This window comes from Lithobates pipiens, unplaced genomic scaffold (genome assembly GCF_037356315.1).
Source record: "Lithobates pipiens isolate NorthernLeopardFrog02 unplaced genomic scaffold, aLitPip1_a1.2 Scaffold_19, whole genome shotgun sequence".
In the NCBI taxonomy this organism is placed as follows: domain Eukaryota; kingdom Metazoa; phylum Chordata; class Amphibia; order Anura; family Ranidae; genus Lithobates; species Lithobates pipiens.
Window position 1 is genome coordinate 419259875 of NW_027507764.1, and position 15242 is coordinate 419275116.

Below are 15242 nucleotides of genomic sequence, written 5' to 3' on the forward strand. Positions count from 1 at the left end.
CTTCTCACATGTGCTGTGAAATGGATTTCCTTTAACTGCATCAAAGGTATTCAATCATGTATTTAAAGCGGAGTTCCGGCGTTTTTGTTTTTTTTTTACTTTTATTTTTTTGCAGCTGCTGACTTTTTTAAAATATGGACACTTGCCTGTCCAGCTTGCCTGCGATGTAGGCACCTGAAGTTGATCGGCTCTCGGGTGCTGCCGCCACCATCTTCGGTATGGGCAAGTTGCTCTGTGCAATACGGATGGTCCTTGCTGTTTCCCAGCAGACACCTGGGGGATGACAGGAAGTGGTGTAGCTAGCCGCAGAATCAGCGGCTATCTATGCCCAGATGTGGGTGCAGATACCTGTATTATACAGGTATCTTCACACACACCAATTGTGGCACTGGAGGGAGGGTTCCGATGAGCGAAAGTTCCACTTTAGGGTGAAGCTCTGCTATAAAGAATTAGAAACTGAAGAGCATCTTTTAAAACTGGCATTGATTTTTTTTCCAGAATGAATACTGAGGCCTCCTTGTGTATTTTTTCACCTGCCTTTTGTTATGGCTTCACACTGCTCTCTAGGAGATTTTAAGGGAGTGTTACTGGGACTGTCACCTGTTTGAAGGCTGCTACCTGTATTTTGTTTTGCATATACAACATGCAATATTTAAATTCCACCAGATGATGGCTAGTAGTAATAAGTGGTGTGTTTGTTTTTTTCCCCCCCCACAGGGTAGTAAACAACTCAAATTATGGCTGGCGTGCGTTGAGGCTATTGGCTCGTAGAAGTCCTCACTTTTTCCAACCTACCAATCAGCAGTTTAGGAGTTTACCAGAATATCTGGAGAATATGGTGATCAAGTTAGCCAAGGAATTGCCAGTAAGCTGTCTTTTTCTTTTACTGTTTTATTATCAGGTGAAAGCTATTTTTTTTTTTTAGTAACAATGTGTGGGCTGTCTTTTTTTTTTTTTTATTTTAATTTTTTTTTCTCCAGCCAATTTTGCAACTACTTTCATGGATTACTTTATATATTGAAACACTGTATTGAAATAACACTTGTAATGGTGTTTCCATGTAATATTATTATGCCTTGGTTATCCGGAATTGTGTGGAATAAAGGATCCTTATAGCAGTGTACATTTTTTGCTGTGTTTTAAGTGGAGTTGTATTTACCATGGAGTGAATAGAATTGTAGCATTTAGTGTAAACTAAACTAATGGGAGCTACGTACTGTCAGCCAGGAGTAAAGGGAAAAGTAAGTACATAGATAAGTAAAAGGTATTAAATAGCAATAAAATATTCATTTTTTTTTTTTTGTCACCTTTTACTTAGACTCCTAAACTACACAAATTGAAGATCAGGGTAAATGAGATAAAGATCATACTGTATATAAAATTTGGTGCTCTCACCATATGGATACTAACCACTCTGTTCTGTTAGCCCCCATCAGAGGAAATAAAAACAGGAGAGGATGAAGATGAGGATGATGAAGACAACGAATCTTTATTAAAGGAAAACAATGAAAGTAAGTGTAGCATTACTTACCTGCCTGTGCACACTTTTTTTCTTTCCAGAAATCCCAGAACATGAGGCTGTTTATTAACAAATGAAAGAAAAAAGGTTTTTGTTTTTATAACGACTAATCTTTAGGACTGTTCATTCCTGCTGTTAAAGTGCCAGCAGTGATCATTAGGGGCTTGTTCATTACATTACAAAAAAGGTGTTTCCGCTGTAATGCCTCCAATTAGTCTAGTATCTGATACCCAAGACTCTTCTAGCTTTTTAAAACTCCACTTTACAACGTTATCCATTTACCAAAGTCATTATCTTTATCACTTAACATGCTTTTCTCTCTTGCTGGCTGTGGTACTATATGCATAACTATGAGCATTCCTGTTGCCATGACCTGATCTTGGATATGGATTGATATAGGTGTGTGTATATGTATGTATATATCGCGATCATCTCTATTTTTGGTTCCATCTTTATAATATCTGTATGAGTATCAGTTTAGACACTTTTTATAGTACCCTCAGACATGGCAGTGCCTGAATGGAATAGATCATACCCTGCAGTTATCTAGAATAAATTGGTCCATTCAAAGGTCATGCATATGAAGTTGTTTTAAAATGAACGGCAAAACGGGGGGAAGAAAGGAGATACCTGATCGCATTTCCCTTTGTTCTCAGCAGCATTAGGGCTAGGGGAGGAGAAACGGCACACTGAGCTTCCCAGTGAATAGCTGTGCAGCGGGGGCATTTTAATAGGCAAGCAAGGGGACTAGTAGGAACAGCAGGGATTTCACACAAACGAAGCAATACAAAGATTGAGTGTGTTTTTATTTATTACACAAAAAAAGGGGGTTTATACTTGCCTGTTGTGTGCAATGCTATTTATTCATTTTTTTTTTTATGCTATGTTTATTTGAAGATGCAGAATGAATGTTTTTAGGGCCGGTTCACACTGCTGCATGGTGGAAGATCGCATGTGATTCACACTGCAGTGCAAATCACAAATCATAGCTGAATTCGCATTGCATTCAGACCAAACTCGCACAGAACCCTTTTTTAGTCTGCAGCAGAATCGGATCACATGGGTGTTCACACCCATGTGATCTGATTGCTGTCCGAATTTGCAGATCACACTGCAATATGCAAACTGATCTGGGGCTGTCACTAACTTTTAACCACTTCAGCCCCGGACCAATTGTCAGCCTAAGGACCAGAGGTCTTTTTACAATTTCGCTCTGCTTTAACTGGTAATTGTGCAGTCATGCAATGTTGTACCCAAACGAAATTTGCGTCCTTTTCTTCCCACAAATAGAGCTTTCTTTTGATGGTATTTGATTGCCTCTGCGATATTCCTTTTTTACGATATAAAAGGAAAGACTGAAAATTAAAAAAAAAAAAAAAAAAAATATATATATATATATATATATATATATATATATATATATATATATATATATATATATATATATATAATATATATATATATGTGTGTGTGTATAATATAATATAATTTTTTTTTTATTTTTTTTTTGTTATAAGAAAAATCGAATGAACTAAATTTTAGTCATACATTTAGGCCAAAATGTATTCAGCCACGTGTGTCTTTAGTAAAAAAAATGTCAATAAGCGTATATTTTTTTTGCGCAAAAGTTATAGCGTCTACAAACTAGAGTACATTTTCTGGAATTTACACAGCTTTTAATTTATGACTGCCTATCTCATTTCTTGAGGTGCTAAAATGGCAGGGCAGTACAAACCCCCCCCCAATGACCCCATTTTGGAAAGTAGACACCCCAAGGAAATTGCTGAGGGCATTGAATTTTTTTATTTTATTTTTTGTCCCAAGTGATTGAATAATGACAAAAAAAAAAAAGTTTACAAAAAGTTGTCACTAAATGATATATTGCTCACACATGCCATAGCTATATGTGGAATTGCACCCCAAAATATATTCTGCTGCTTCTCCTGAGTACGGGGATACCACATATGTGGGATTTTTTGGGAGTCCAGCCGCGTACGGGACCCCGAAAACCAATCACTGCCTTCAGGATTTCTAAGGGTGCAAATTTTTTGATTTCACTCCTCACTACCTATCACAGTTTCGAAGGCCATAAAATGCCAAAATAGCACAACCCCCCCAATGACCCCATTTTGGAAGTAGACACCCCATGCTATTTACGGAGAGGCATATTGAGTCCATGAAATATTTTATATTTTGCCACAAGTTGCAGGAATCTTACAATTTTAAATTTTTTTTTGCACAAAGTTGTCACTAAATGATATATTGCTCACACATGCTATGGGCATAAGTGAAATTACACCCCAAAATAAATTCTGCTGCTTCTCCTGAGTATGGGGATACCACATGTGGGGGACTTTTTGGGAGCCTAGCCACGTACGGGACCCCGAAAACCAAGCACTGCCTTCAGGATTTAAATATAAAAAGCTACCAAAAAAAACTGTAAGCGATCGCAGGGATCAGGCCTGACACTGCGAACGCTGCAGTTATGTGTTTTGTAAGTGACAGTGATCGATCGATACTGCACTTGGGTGGGCTGGGCGGAGGGGCAAAACGCAGGTGCCAGCAGATATCTGGGCTGATCCCGCTAACAATGTGTTTTTTGGAACCCTAAACTGCTGGGGACGCTAGTAATAGATCTGATCAGATATTGATCTGTTCAGATTCTATACCACTACGGGAGGTTTATGCTTTGCGCGTGGGTGTTAGCGGTACTGGCACTAACCTAGCGCTGCCTGGGGCGACGCAGACCCTGACCCTAAAACCTAATTGATATCACCCGCCGGGTGATCAGGGGGTTAAACCTTTATTGGGTAATAAATGGTGGGTACCCTGATGCTATAAAAAGCAAACTAACTAACCAGTCACCCGTAACACTTATACGGTGATCACTGGTGAAAGGGTTAACTAGGGGCAATCGGGGGGTTAAAATCTTTATTAGGTAGTATATGGGGGTCTCTGGCGCTATATAAAAACCTGACGGGGAACCTAAATAACTAACTGGCTAACCAGCATCACCAGTGGCACTTATACGGTGATCGCTGGTGAAAGGGTTAACTAGGGGCAATCAGGGGGTTAAAACTATTATTGGGTAGTATATGGGGGAACCTAGCGCTATAAAAACCTGGCGGTGAACCTAAAAAAATAACTAGCTACCTAGCAGCACCAGTGACACTAATGCAGCTATCAGAAAAACGATCGCTTAGTGACACTGGCAAAAGGGGTGAAAGGGTTAACTCTAGGGGCAATAAGAGGGTTAAACCTTTATTGGGGGGGGTAGAGGGCTAGCCTGCACCTAACACTAACTGCCCTGACTGTTTTTAATGTCACAACTGACACTAAATGCAGTGATCAGTAAATAAATGATCACTACAATCAGTGACACTGTGACTGGGGGAGGGGGGGTGGATTTGTGTGCCTATGTGTACCTACATGTCAGTGTAGTGTTGGTGCACACTTACTATGTGTTCTCCTCGCAGTCCGGTCAAAAAGACCGCCCCGAGGAGAATGACATCACTTCCTCCCTGCCTGTGTTTACACTACACAGGTGGGGGAAGCTTCTCATTCGCCAGGAGCGATCGATGGCCAGAAACCAACGCCCATCCCCTCATCCTGGATCGCTCCTGAAGCGAAACGGACCGCCACAGCCAGCGGGAGGGGGTCCGGTCGGACCCCCCCACCCGCTGGAAGGCAAGCACGTACATGTACGTGCTTGTGCCTGTCGGTGCCATTCTGCCGATGTACATTGCCATGCGGCGGTCCTTAAGTGGTTAATTGACACTCCCAGGAGTTCGCATAGGGCATTGTGAACTGCTTCCGGGAGACGCGCGATGTGGAAACCCGCAGTGGATTCACAGGGTTTCCGCATCGCTGCAGTGTGAACAGAGTCTAAAACCCGGCAGAAGTACACTTGGACACACTGACTAGCAACAATTATTATAAGTTAAACAACCAAGCTGGTGTCACGTTAAAACAAAAGTCCCATATAGATATCACCTTATCCTCTCTATACATAGCTTACAACAGTAAAAGGTAAGTACATGTACCTCACAGCACTTGCTAAATAGGGATGCATGTTTTTGCTTTGATAGTGAGTTTGTTTTAAAACTCTGTATGATAAATGCAAAGTCCCACCCAATTCTGCTCCTATTTTTGCACATGCTTTTTTGGGGATGGTATTCATGTAGGGCTGAATCATCCACATTTACCCCCCGTACCCCTTAACTAGACAAGTTTGTTTAAAGTTTCTGCATTTTTTGTGAATTTTAGACACATATGAAACCTTTTGATGTAACAATGTATGCTTTAAACTAATTTGCAGGTCCAGAAGTCCAGCAACAGAATCCAGTCTCTGGTGAGCTGATAGAAGCACTTGCCAACAAGCTTGGAGAGCACTGGAAAACACTGGCCCCTTACTTAGAAATAAAAGACTCCGACATGAAGGTTATTGAATCGGACAGTGAAGACGTGAAAATGAGGGCAAAATTGTTACTTATCGCTTGGCAAGATCGAGAAGGAGCTCGTGCCACCACTGAGAATCTTATTTCCGCTTTGAATCAGGCTCATTTAAATGAACTGGCAGAAATCTTAGCCAGTGACGCAGAAAATTGCACACAAATCTAGCACGGTAAACCTATTTTGTATGGTTTTTTTAATCTCATTCCCTAGCTGGTACCACTGTCATGTGACACATTGCTGTGCAATGCCTTTTCCTTGCTACCAGCATGCAAGACTTTCGTTGGATACCTTTTTTTGTGATAGATTTGTATGTACATGTAATAAAAAAAAATTAAAAAATGATCTAACTTGGTTAATTTGTTTTACCTAAAAACTTGACTGTATATTCATTGACAAAATAGGATTTTTGTGCTTGCCATAAAATCTTTTTTTGGAGTCCATTGAAGCGCACAGGTAGCATTTTACCTTCAGGCTTTACTACCAGCTAGAAGTGGATTGGACACTGGCAAACTGTAGGCCAGCCGAAGAAACCTCTCCTACTGGTAACATACCTCCATATGGCACTGCTCAAAGCCGCCTCCCATACCATCTCACTGACTCCCTCTCTGCTTCAGATGCTGTCAGTCATAAGAGGGCCAATGAGAGCTGTAGAGCTGGAGGTGTGTGTCTGTGTAAATCCAGGAAGTGAACGGGCAGCTGCCCACAGTTAAAACAATTGCAGCCAGACTCAGTGGAGGGAAATTTTTGCAGCATATTTGGCAAGTACAGAATCGGTGTATATAAAATAATATGCAAAGTGGTTGGAGGGAAGCTTCAGAATGGCAAAGATGTTTTAATTTTATAAATTGTGAGCAGACTGCAGTTCCTCTTTAACCACTTCCAGCCCAAGGGCATCATATGACATCCTGGACTTTGAGTGGGAATTCTAAATGATGCCTGCAGTTGCATCTTTTACAGCCAGCAGTTTTGTACACTGTAAGAATAATCGTCGCGGCAGTTCAGCTGCTTGATCGTTCTCACAGGCGACAGGAGGGGACATCCGCCCTCCCGCCGCCCTTGGTGCTTCTACCGACTTGCCCACGTGATTGGCGAGCAGGAGAATAATGAATCCGCCGCCTGCAGAAGTTGAGAATATAAATTTCTGGTGACCCAGATGGTCCCCAGTAACCTCTATGACCCTTGGAGGCCTGGGTGTGACATTGTGTGTAAAAATAAAAGTAGAATAAACAATAAAAATTAAAGTGTCCCTGTATGCTCACGTGCAGAAGCGAACACATATGTAAGTCGCACCCACATATGTAAATGGCGTTCAAATCACACTTTGGGTATCGCCATGTGTTGGCGCAAGAGCAACAATTCTAGCCCAAGACGACCTGTAACTCTAAACACTGGTAACATGTAAAGAAAAAAAAAATGTAAATCGTCGCCTATGGCGATTTTTAAGTACCAGAGTTTAGCGGTATTCCACAAGTGTGCACAATTTTAAAGCGCCACATGTTCAGTATCTATTTACTCGGCGTAACATCTTTTACATTCTACTAAAAAAAAATGGGCTAACTTTACTGTGTTGAATTCATGAAACACTCCCTAGAGCAATATTCCCTAGAGCCTTTGCTAAAAAAAAAATATATATAATGTTTGGGGGTTCTGAGTAATTTTCTAGCCAAAAGTTATGATTTTTACATTTAGTTGAGGCGTACCAGAATAGGCCCGGTATGGAAGTGGTTAATCGGGGTGAAATATATCAGATGGCTGCAGGGAATGTAGCTGTAGCTTTTACTTTTCTCTTTGAGACGTGGTTGATACAGAGTGCAACCCACAGTTTTGTATTGCTGTTAAAGCAATACTGAGAGCATAATCATAAACATGAAGGGTGGATTTACTAAAAGATGAGTGAAATCTGGTGCAGCTCTGCATAGAAACCACTCTGCTTTTTTTTTTTTTTTTTTTTTTTTTTGCGCCAAAGTTTAATTGAACAAGCTGAAGTTGGAAGCAGATTGGCTATCATGGACAGCTGCACCAGATTTTTCCCTCTCCAAATTTTTAGTAAATCAACCTCTGCATCCTCAATGGACTCCCAGCAAATTTTATATGGCGAGTACAAAAATTCTACACTGGAGAAACCACTATGGGCAAAGGGGATGTGTAATTATTTGATACAGTATACTGTAATCTTACAGATTACAGTACTGTATCTATACTGTGTTAAAAACTTTTTTTGAATTTGGCACCAAACTCAGTCCCCGTGCGTCGCAAGCGTCACTGTCACAGATCGAGTGAGACACGGCGGCTCGCTGATCACAGCGGGGAGACATCACTGGATCCAGGGGACAAGGTAAGTAACCCTTACATGGATCCAGCAATGTGATCCCGAGTCTGGCTCGGGAATACCGCTTATGGTACTGAATTCTCACCCCGAGCCAGACTCGGGAATACCGCCAAGGAGGTTAAACACACTGCTAATAGTCCTAGCAAAATTTCCATTCAGTGTACCTCTAGCAGACCTGATACAGGAGATGGTAAGAGACTGCAGAGCTGATACAAAAGATCAATGCAGCCTCACCATTGCCTGTCGGATGCAACCTGCGTGTGCCCGGATCAGAGCAGTGATCTGTGTGCCACGGAGCTGGATTTGAACTGCCTGGGCCACAGTAACTATATCCCGCCTGTGTTCATGTCACACTGATTCAATGTCCCGCCATTGAATCAGTGTGCCTTCTATCACAGGAAGCGGGACTTTGTTCTGCCGGAGCATTGCACTGTATGTAGCTGAGGCTACATGCCATTCATTGTTACTGTGGCCTGTGCAATTCAGCTCAGTGGCATACTGAGATTGCTGCTCTGTGAGAGGGAGGGGATATTAGGGCATGTCATGACACCCCCCCGCAATGGGCAGCACCAGGGGAAGACCCCGCCCCCCTTTTTGGCTTCCATTATTGGCATTTCCTTTTCTTTCGGCCAATGCTGAAAACAGTTTCTGGCCAAAATTTTGGTGCACCACTAATCCCTTGAAGTAGTATAAAAGTGGGGGAAAAAAATGTACCTTCTAAAATACAAAGGATGTGTGATGCTCACAATTTCATGGAGAGAGGTGGTAGGCTGACACTGCTAATCGCCATAGCATACCTCAAGAGATGGTTTGTTAGCTGCCCTTACATTACAGTAAGTGTGCAAAATTTTTATTTGCTAAGAGTTTAACTATAGTATTACTTTGTAATCTGCTGATAAAGGGAAAAAGCCTAAAGCCTCATCAGATTTTCTGCAGACAAAGCGGCAGACTTTTATCCGAAGGGCGTTGGCCAGGAACTTGTCTTGCATACAAACAGCACACAATTGTTGGCCAACAAACAAACGTAGTGAAGTACTACGTGGTTTTTTCATCTCTTTAGCACCACCCTTTGGGCACCTTCTGCTAATGTGTTTGGTGAGCATTGATTCCAAGCATGCGTGTTTGTACTTTGGACTTTTGTGCGGACTTGTGTACACACGCTCGGAAAATCCGACAACACACTGTTGTCTGGAAAATGTATAATCCTGCCATCCAACATTTGTCTGATGGAGCGTACAAACGGTCAGCTTTTCCGCCAACAGCCTGTCATGACACAATTCCTGTCGGAAAATCCGATCGCGTATACAAGGCTTAGGAGTGCCCCTTGATTCTTTTTTTTTTCTGGCACTACTAATACGTCTGTAACTTTTTGAGAGAAATTTTGGAAGCTTGCTTGTGTAAGTAGGCATAATTATTTGGAAAACTGACACTTTATATACTGTACACGGTACCCATAATAACATGGCACTTAGATGCTCCCCAAGACCTTGTTCAGTTTGTATGTAAAAATTAGGGCTGTTAATGATTCAAATTTTCGTGTTCGATTAATCGTTTTTTTAAATCAATTACCGTATATACTCGAGTATAGGCCGACCCGAATATAAGCCGAGGCCCCCAATTTACCCCCAAAAAAACTGGCAAACTTATTGACTCGTGTATAAGCCGAGGGTGAGACATGCCTGTCCATCCCTGTGTGTGTGTCCGTCCATCCCTGTGTGTCCGTCCATCCCTGTGTGTCCGTCCATCCCTGTGTGTCCGTCCATCCATCCCTGTGTGTGTGTGTGTCCATCCATCCATCCATCCCTGTGTGTGTGTGTCCATCCATCCATCCATCCATCCCTGTGTGTGTGTGTCCATCCATCCATCCATCCATCCATCCCTGTGTGTGTGTGTGTCCATCCATCCATCCATCCCTGTGTGTGTGTGTGTCCATCCATCCATCCATCCCTGTGTGTGTGTGTGTCTCCATCCATCCATCCATCCCTGTGTGTGTGTGTCTCCATCCATCCATCCATCCCTGTGTGTGTGTGTCTCCATCCATCCATCCATCCCTGTGTGTGTGTGTCTCCATCCATCCATCCCTGTGTGTGTGTGTGTCTCCATCCATCCATCCCTGTGTGTGTGTGTGTGTCTCCATCCATCCATCCCTGTGTGTGTGTGTCTCCATCCATCCATCCCTGTGTGTGTGTCTCCATCCATCCATCCCTGTGTGTGTGTGTATCCCATCCATCCATCCCTGTGTGTGTGTGTGTGTCCAGCCTACCTGTGTCCCGAGCCTGTGTCCCGAGCCTCCGTCCCGTGCCTTGCCTCCGTCCCGTGTCGTGCCTTGCCTCCGTCCCGTGTCGTGCCTTGCCTCCGTCCCGTCCCGTGCCGTGCCGTGCCGTGCCTTGCCTTGCCTCCGTCCCGTGCCTTGCCAGGATCGTCGGCGCCTCGGCGGCCATTGTAAAATTCAAAAGCCGCGCCTCCGCCTTCGCCTGTGATAGGCGGAACACTGAATTTCCCAGCAGCCTGTGTTCCGCCTATCACGGACATCGTCTCATCCTCGTCCGTAGTACGAGGATGAGACGATGTCCGTGATAGGCGGAACACAGGCTGCTGGGAAATTCAGTGTTCCGCCTATCACAGGCGAAGGCGGAGCCGGAGGCGCGGCTTTTGAATTATAGAATGGCCGCTGTCTGTCTGCTCGACACGCTGATCGAGCAGGCAGACAGCGATGACTCGAGTATAAGCCGAGGGGGGCACTTTCAGCCTCAAAAAAGAGGCTGAAAATCTCGGCTTATACTCGAGTATATACGGTAATCGACTAATTTTGATTTAATTATAACGCACATACAGATCCAACTACTTTTAGCTGATCTCCTTGCATTGAAACTCTGCATTAGTCAGTGGTAAATGTGGTATACACTATATACAATCACCCGACACTAGTTCGCACAATCCATGACTTAACTTCACAGTTCACACAAATACGTTTTTTTAATTCAAACTGTAGCACTGACGTAATTTATTTTCCCCAGTTGTCTTCCAGGACAGCCCTTGAGAGATGGAGTCGCTCCCATCGACCCAGGAAACACATTGCCAACAGTTCAAAAAGGTGGTCCTTCAGGTCCCTGGCCAGTCATTTGTGTTTCCTCCATCGGAGGAACATGTTGCCAAGAACCAGGCTCGGGGGCTACCTGAAGGGGGACTGGGTCCTATGCGGCAGCCTTCAAGCTAGTCCGCATTTTGTTGGCATCAACTTTTAAATCTCTCCGGGATTTAATTACGGATGTAGGTCCAGCTGCTTCCACCAGTAGGGCGACTACAATCTTCTCCTCACCATGCCTTACAACACCCAGGTCCGGGGAGACCCGTATAGTCAGGGAGCATAGCCCCGCGTTAGTACTGAATCCTCTGATGTACATTCAGACCAGGAGGAGGATCAGGCTGTAGCTAACAAGGGTGCAAGATATAAGCTATCTCTTGAGGAAGTAGAAGAGCTATTGAGCACCATTTATGATACTCTGAAAATTGATGAAAAATAGACTCAATTAACCAGACATGATCTAATATATGAGACTCTGGGGAAAAAGAAAGCGAAAGCTTTTCCCATACATAAGGTGCTTTCTGACCTGTTCCTTAAGGAATGGTCTGAGCCAGATAAAAGGGTCTTCTTTCCCAATTCACTAAAAAGAAGATTCCCTTTTGATGAGAGCCCAGAGGCGGTCTGGAATAAGAATCCTAAACTAGACGCTCCTCTATCCAAGATCTCTAAACAGTCTGACCTAGCCTTTGAGGACATGGGTTATTTAAAGGATCCAATGGACAGAAGGACAGACGTAGTCCTAAAGAGGGCCTAGGATGCTTCCATGGCAGGTTTGAAACCAGCTCTAGCCACATCTTGTGTGGCTAGAAATCTGGAGTTCTGGTTATGAAAACTGCAGGAACATCTTAACCACTAGAGATCCGTGCTATAGCCGAATGACGGCTACATCGCGGGCCTGCTTTGCCGGGACTACGTCTGATGATGTCACATGCAGGAGCGGCCTACGCGCCCCCTGAGGGGTGCGCGTGGCGCGCTCTGTGATCAGCGAGTCTATGAGACTCGCCTGATCACGGATCGGAGCAAGGGGTTGATCCCAACCCCTTACCACGTGATTAGCTGTCAGCCAATGACAGCTGATCATGTGACACAACAGAGCCGGTAATCGGCTATTTTTCCTCCTCGCGCTGACAGCACGAGGAGAAAAAAAAAAAGCGCCGAGCACCGGCGGCCGTGAGAGGGACTTCAGTCCCGATCACGGCCAGCTCATCAGTGCCCACCTGCCTCCTGCTAGTGCCACCTACATATTAAAGTGGCACCCATCAGTGCCCACAGTGCCACCCATCAGTGCCCACAATCTGCCTCAACAGTGCTGCACCCCAGTGCCACATATCTGTGCCCATCAGTGTCATCTACCAGTGCCACCTATCAGTGCCCATCAGTCCCATCTATCAGTGCCACCCATCAGTGCCATCTTATCTGTGCCCATCAGTACTGCCTTATCTGTGCCTATCGCTGCCACCTTATCAGTGCCGCCTCATCAGTGCATTTCAATGAAGGAGAAAAATGACCTGTTTGCAAAATTTTATAACAAACTATGAAACATGATTTTTTTTTATTTATTTTGCATCTTTTTTTGTTTGTTTAGCAAAAAATAAAACTCCCAGCTGTAATTAAATACCACCAAGAGAAAGCTCTATTTGTGGGAAAAAAAATTATAAAAATTTCATTTGGGTACAGTGTTGTATGCCCGCGCAATTGTCATTCAAAGTGCATCAGCGCTGAAAGCTGAAAATTGGTCTGGGCAGGAGGGGGGTTTAAGTGCCCAGTAAGCAAGTGGTTAAAGCAGGCACTCTTAGGGCTGAACTATTAAAAACCTTTCCTATGCTTTTTAAAGTCACGAGTTTAATTTCTGATGCCTCCACTGATTCCGTTAAGTTCACAGCTAAGTCGGCAGCACTCTCAGTTGCAGGTAGGAGAGCAGTATGGATGAAAACTTGGGGAGGAGACACTGCGTCTAAAACTCGCCTGTGCAGTGTCCCTTTTACAGGAGACCTAGTCTTTGGGCCTGAATTAGATACCACCTTAGGATGGCAGACAAAAAGAAAAATTTTCAAAGGAAATTTTTTCGGCCCGCAAAGACAGAGAAGGAGTTGAAACCCAAAAAGGACTGGACGGGACAAAAAGGAAAAGGGGGCATACTTTTTAACCGCCCCAGTCAGACCCCCAAGCCCCAGTGACAGGTTACATACATACTTACATAGTCAGGTTGAAAAAAGACACATGTCCATCAAGTTCAACCACAAAAAAAAATAAAAAAATTTATAATAATATCATACAATCCCATATACCCAATTCTATACCCACAGTTGATCCAGAGGAAGGCAAAAAAAAACAGCAGAGCATGATCCAATTTGCTAAAGCAGGGGAAAAAATTCCTTCCTGATCCCCCGAGAGGCAATCGCATTTTCCCCAGATCAACTTTACCTATAAATGTTAGTACCCAGTTATATTATGTACACTTAGGAAATAATCCAGGCCCTTCTTAAAGCAATCCACTGAGCTGGCCAGAACCACCTCTGCAGGGAGTCTATTCCACATTTTCACAGCTCTTACTGTGAAGAAACCTTTCCGTATTTGGGGATGAAATCTCTTTTCCTCTAGACGTAAAGAGTGCCCCCTTGTCCTCTTTGTTGACTGTAAAGTGAATAACTCAACACCAAGTTTACTATATGGACCCCTTATATATTTGTACATGTTGATCATATCACCCCTTAATCTCCTCTTATCAAGAGAGAATAAATTCAGTTCCTCTAATCTTTCCTCATAGCTGAGTTCCTCCATGCCTCTTATCAGTTTGGTTGCCCTTCTCTGCACTTTCTCCAGTTCCCCGATATCCTTTTTGAGAACTGGTGCCCAAAACTGAACGGCATATTCCAGATGAGGTCTTACTAATGATTTGAACAGGGGCAAAATTATATCTCTCTCTCTGGAGTCCATACCTCTCTTAACCACTTTCAGACCGGACCAATTTGCTGGTCAAAGACCAGACCACTTTTTGCGATTCGGCACTGCGTCGCTTTAACTGACAATTGCGCGGTTGTGCGACGTGGCTCCCAAACAAAATTGACGTCCTTTTTTTCCCACAAATAGAGCTTTCTTTTGGTGGTATTTGATCACCCCTGCGGTTTTTATTTTTTGCGCTATAAACAAAAATAGAGCGACAATTTTGAAAAAAACGCATTATTTTTTACTTTTTGTTATAATAAATATCCCCCAAAAATATATAAAAAAACATTTTTTTCCCTCAATTTAGGCCGATACGTATTCTTCTACATATTTTTGGTAAAAAAAATCGCAATAAGCGATTATTGATTGGTTTGCACAAAAGTTATAGCGTTTACAAAATAGGGATAGTTTTATAGCATTTTTATTAATAATTTTTTATTATTTTTTTTTTTACTAGTAATGGCGGCGATCAGCGATTTTTATTGTGACTGCGACATTGTCGGGGACCCATCGGACATTTTTTACACATTTTTGGGACCATTGTCATTTATACAGTAATCACTGCTATATAAATGCAGTGATTCCTGTGTAAATGACACTGGCAGTGAAAGGGTTAACCAGTGGGTGGCAGTGTAGGGGTTAAGTGTTCCTAGGGGTGTGTTACTAACTGTGGGGGGGTTGGGCTTTCATTTAGTGTACACTGATCTCTGCTCCAATCACATGGAGCAGAGATCAGCGTCACTAGTTGCTAGGCAGAATGGAAAAATGTTGTTTATACAGCATTTCCTCCATTCGGCCGCTCCGTGAGACGATCGCGGGGATGCCCGCGGCGATCGAGTCCGCGGGTCCCGCGACCGGACTCACGGGGGTCCCGACCAGCGCGGGAGCGCGCCGCCGGCGGCGCGCTC

The 15242-nt window shown here is 43.5% G+C and overlaps 1 protein-coding gene across 2 annotated transcripts in view; it reads left to right on the plus strand.

The window, feature by feature from the left end:
* THOC1 (THO complex subunit 1) overlaps window positions 1-6316 on the plus strand; it is a 32111-nt gene extending 25795 nt beyond the window's left edge. Inside the window, exons 19-22 of one of the 2 annotated variants that reach the window (XM_077492547.1) lie at window positions 718-865; window positions 1319-1348; window positions 1427-1511; window positions 5838-6316. In XM_077492547.1, coding sequence (XP_077348673.1) covers window positions 718-865; window positions 1319-1348; window positions 1427-1511; window positions 5838-6139 — 565 coding nt within the window. In that variant the 3' untranslated portion in view covers window positions 6140-6316. The remainder of the gene's footprint in view (window positions 1-717; window positions 866-1318; window positions 1349-1426; window positions 1512-5837) is intronic. The other variant, XM_077492548.1, reaches the window with a different exon arrangement.
* The last annotated feature ends 8926 nt before the right edge of the window (window positions 6317-15242 follow it).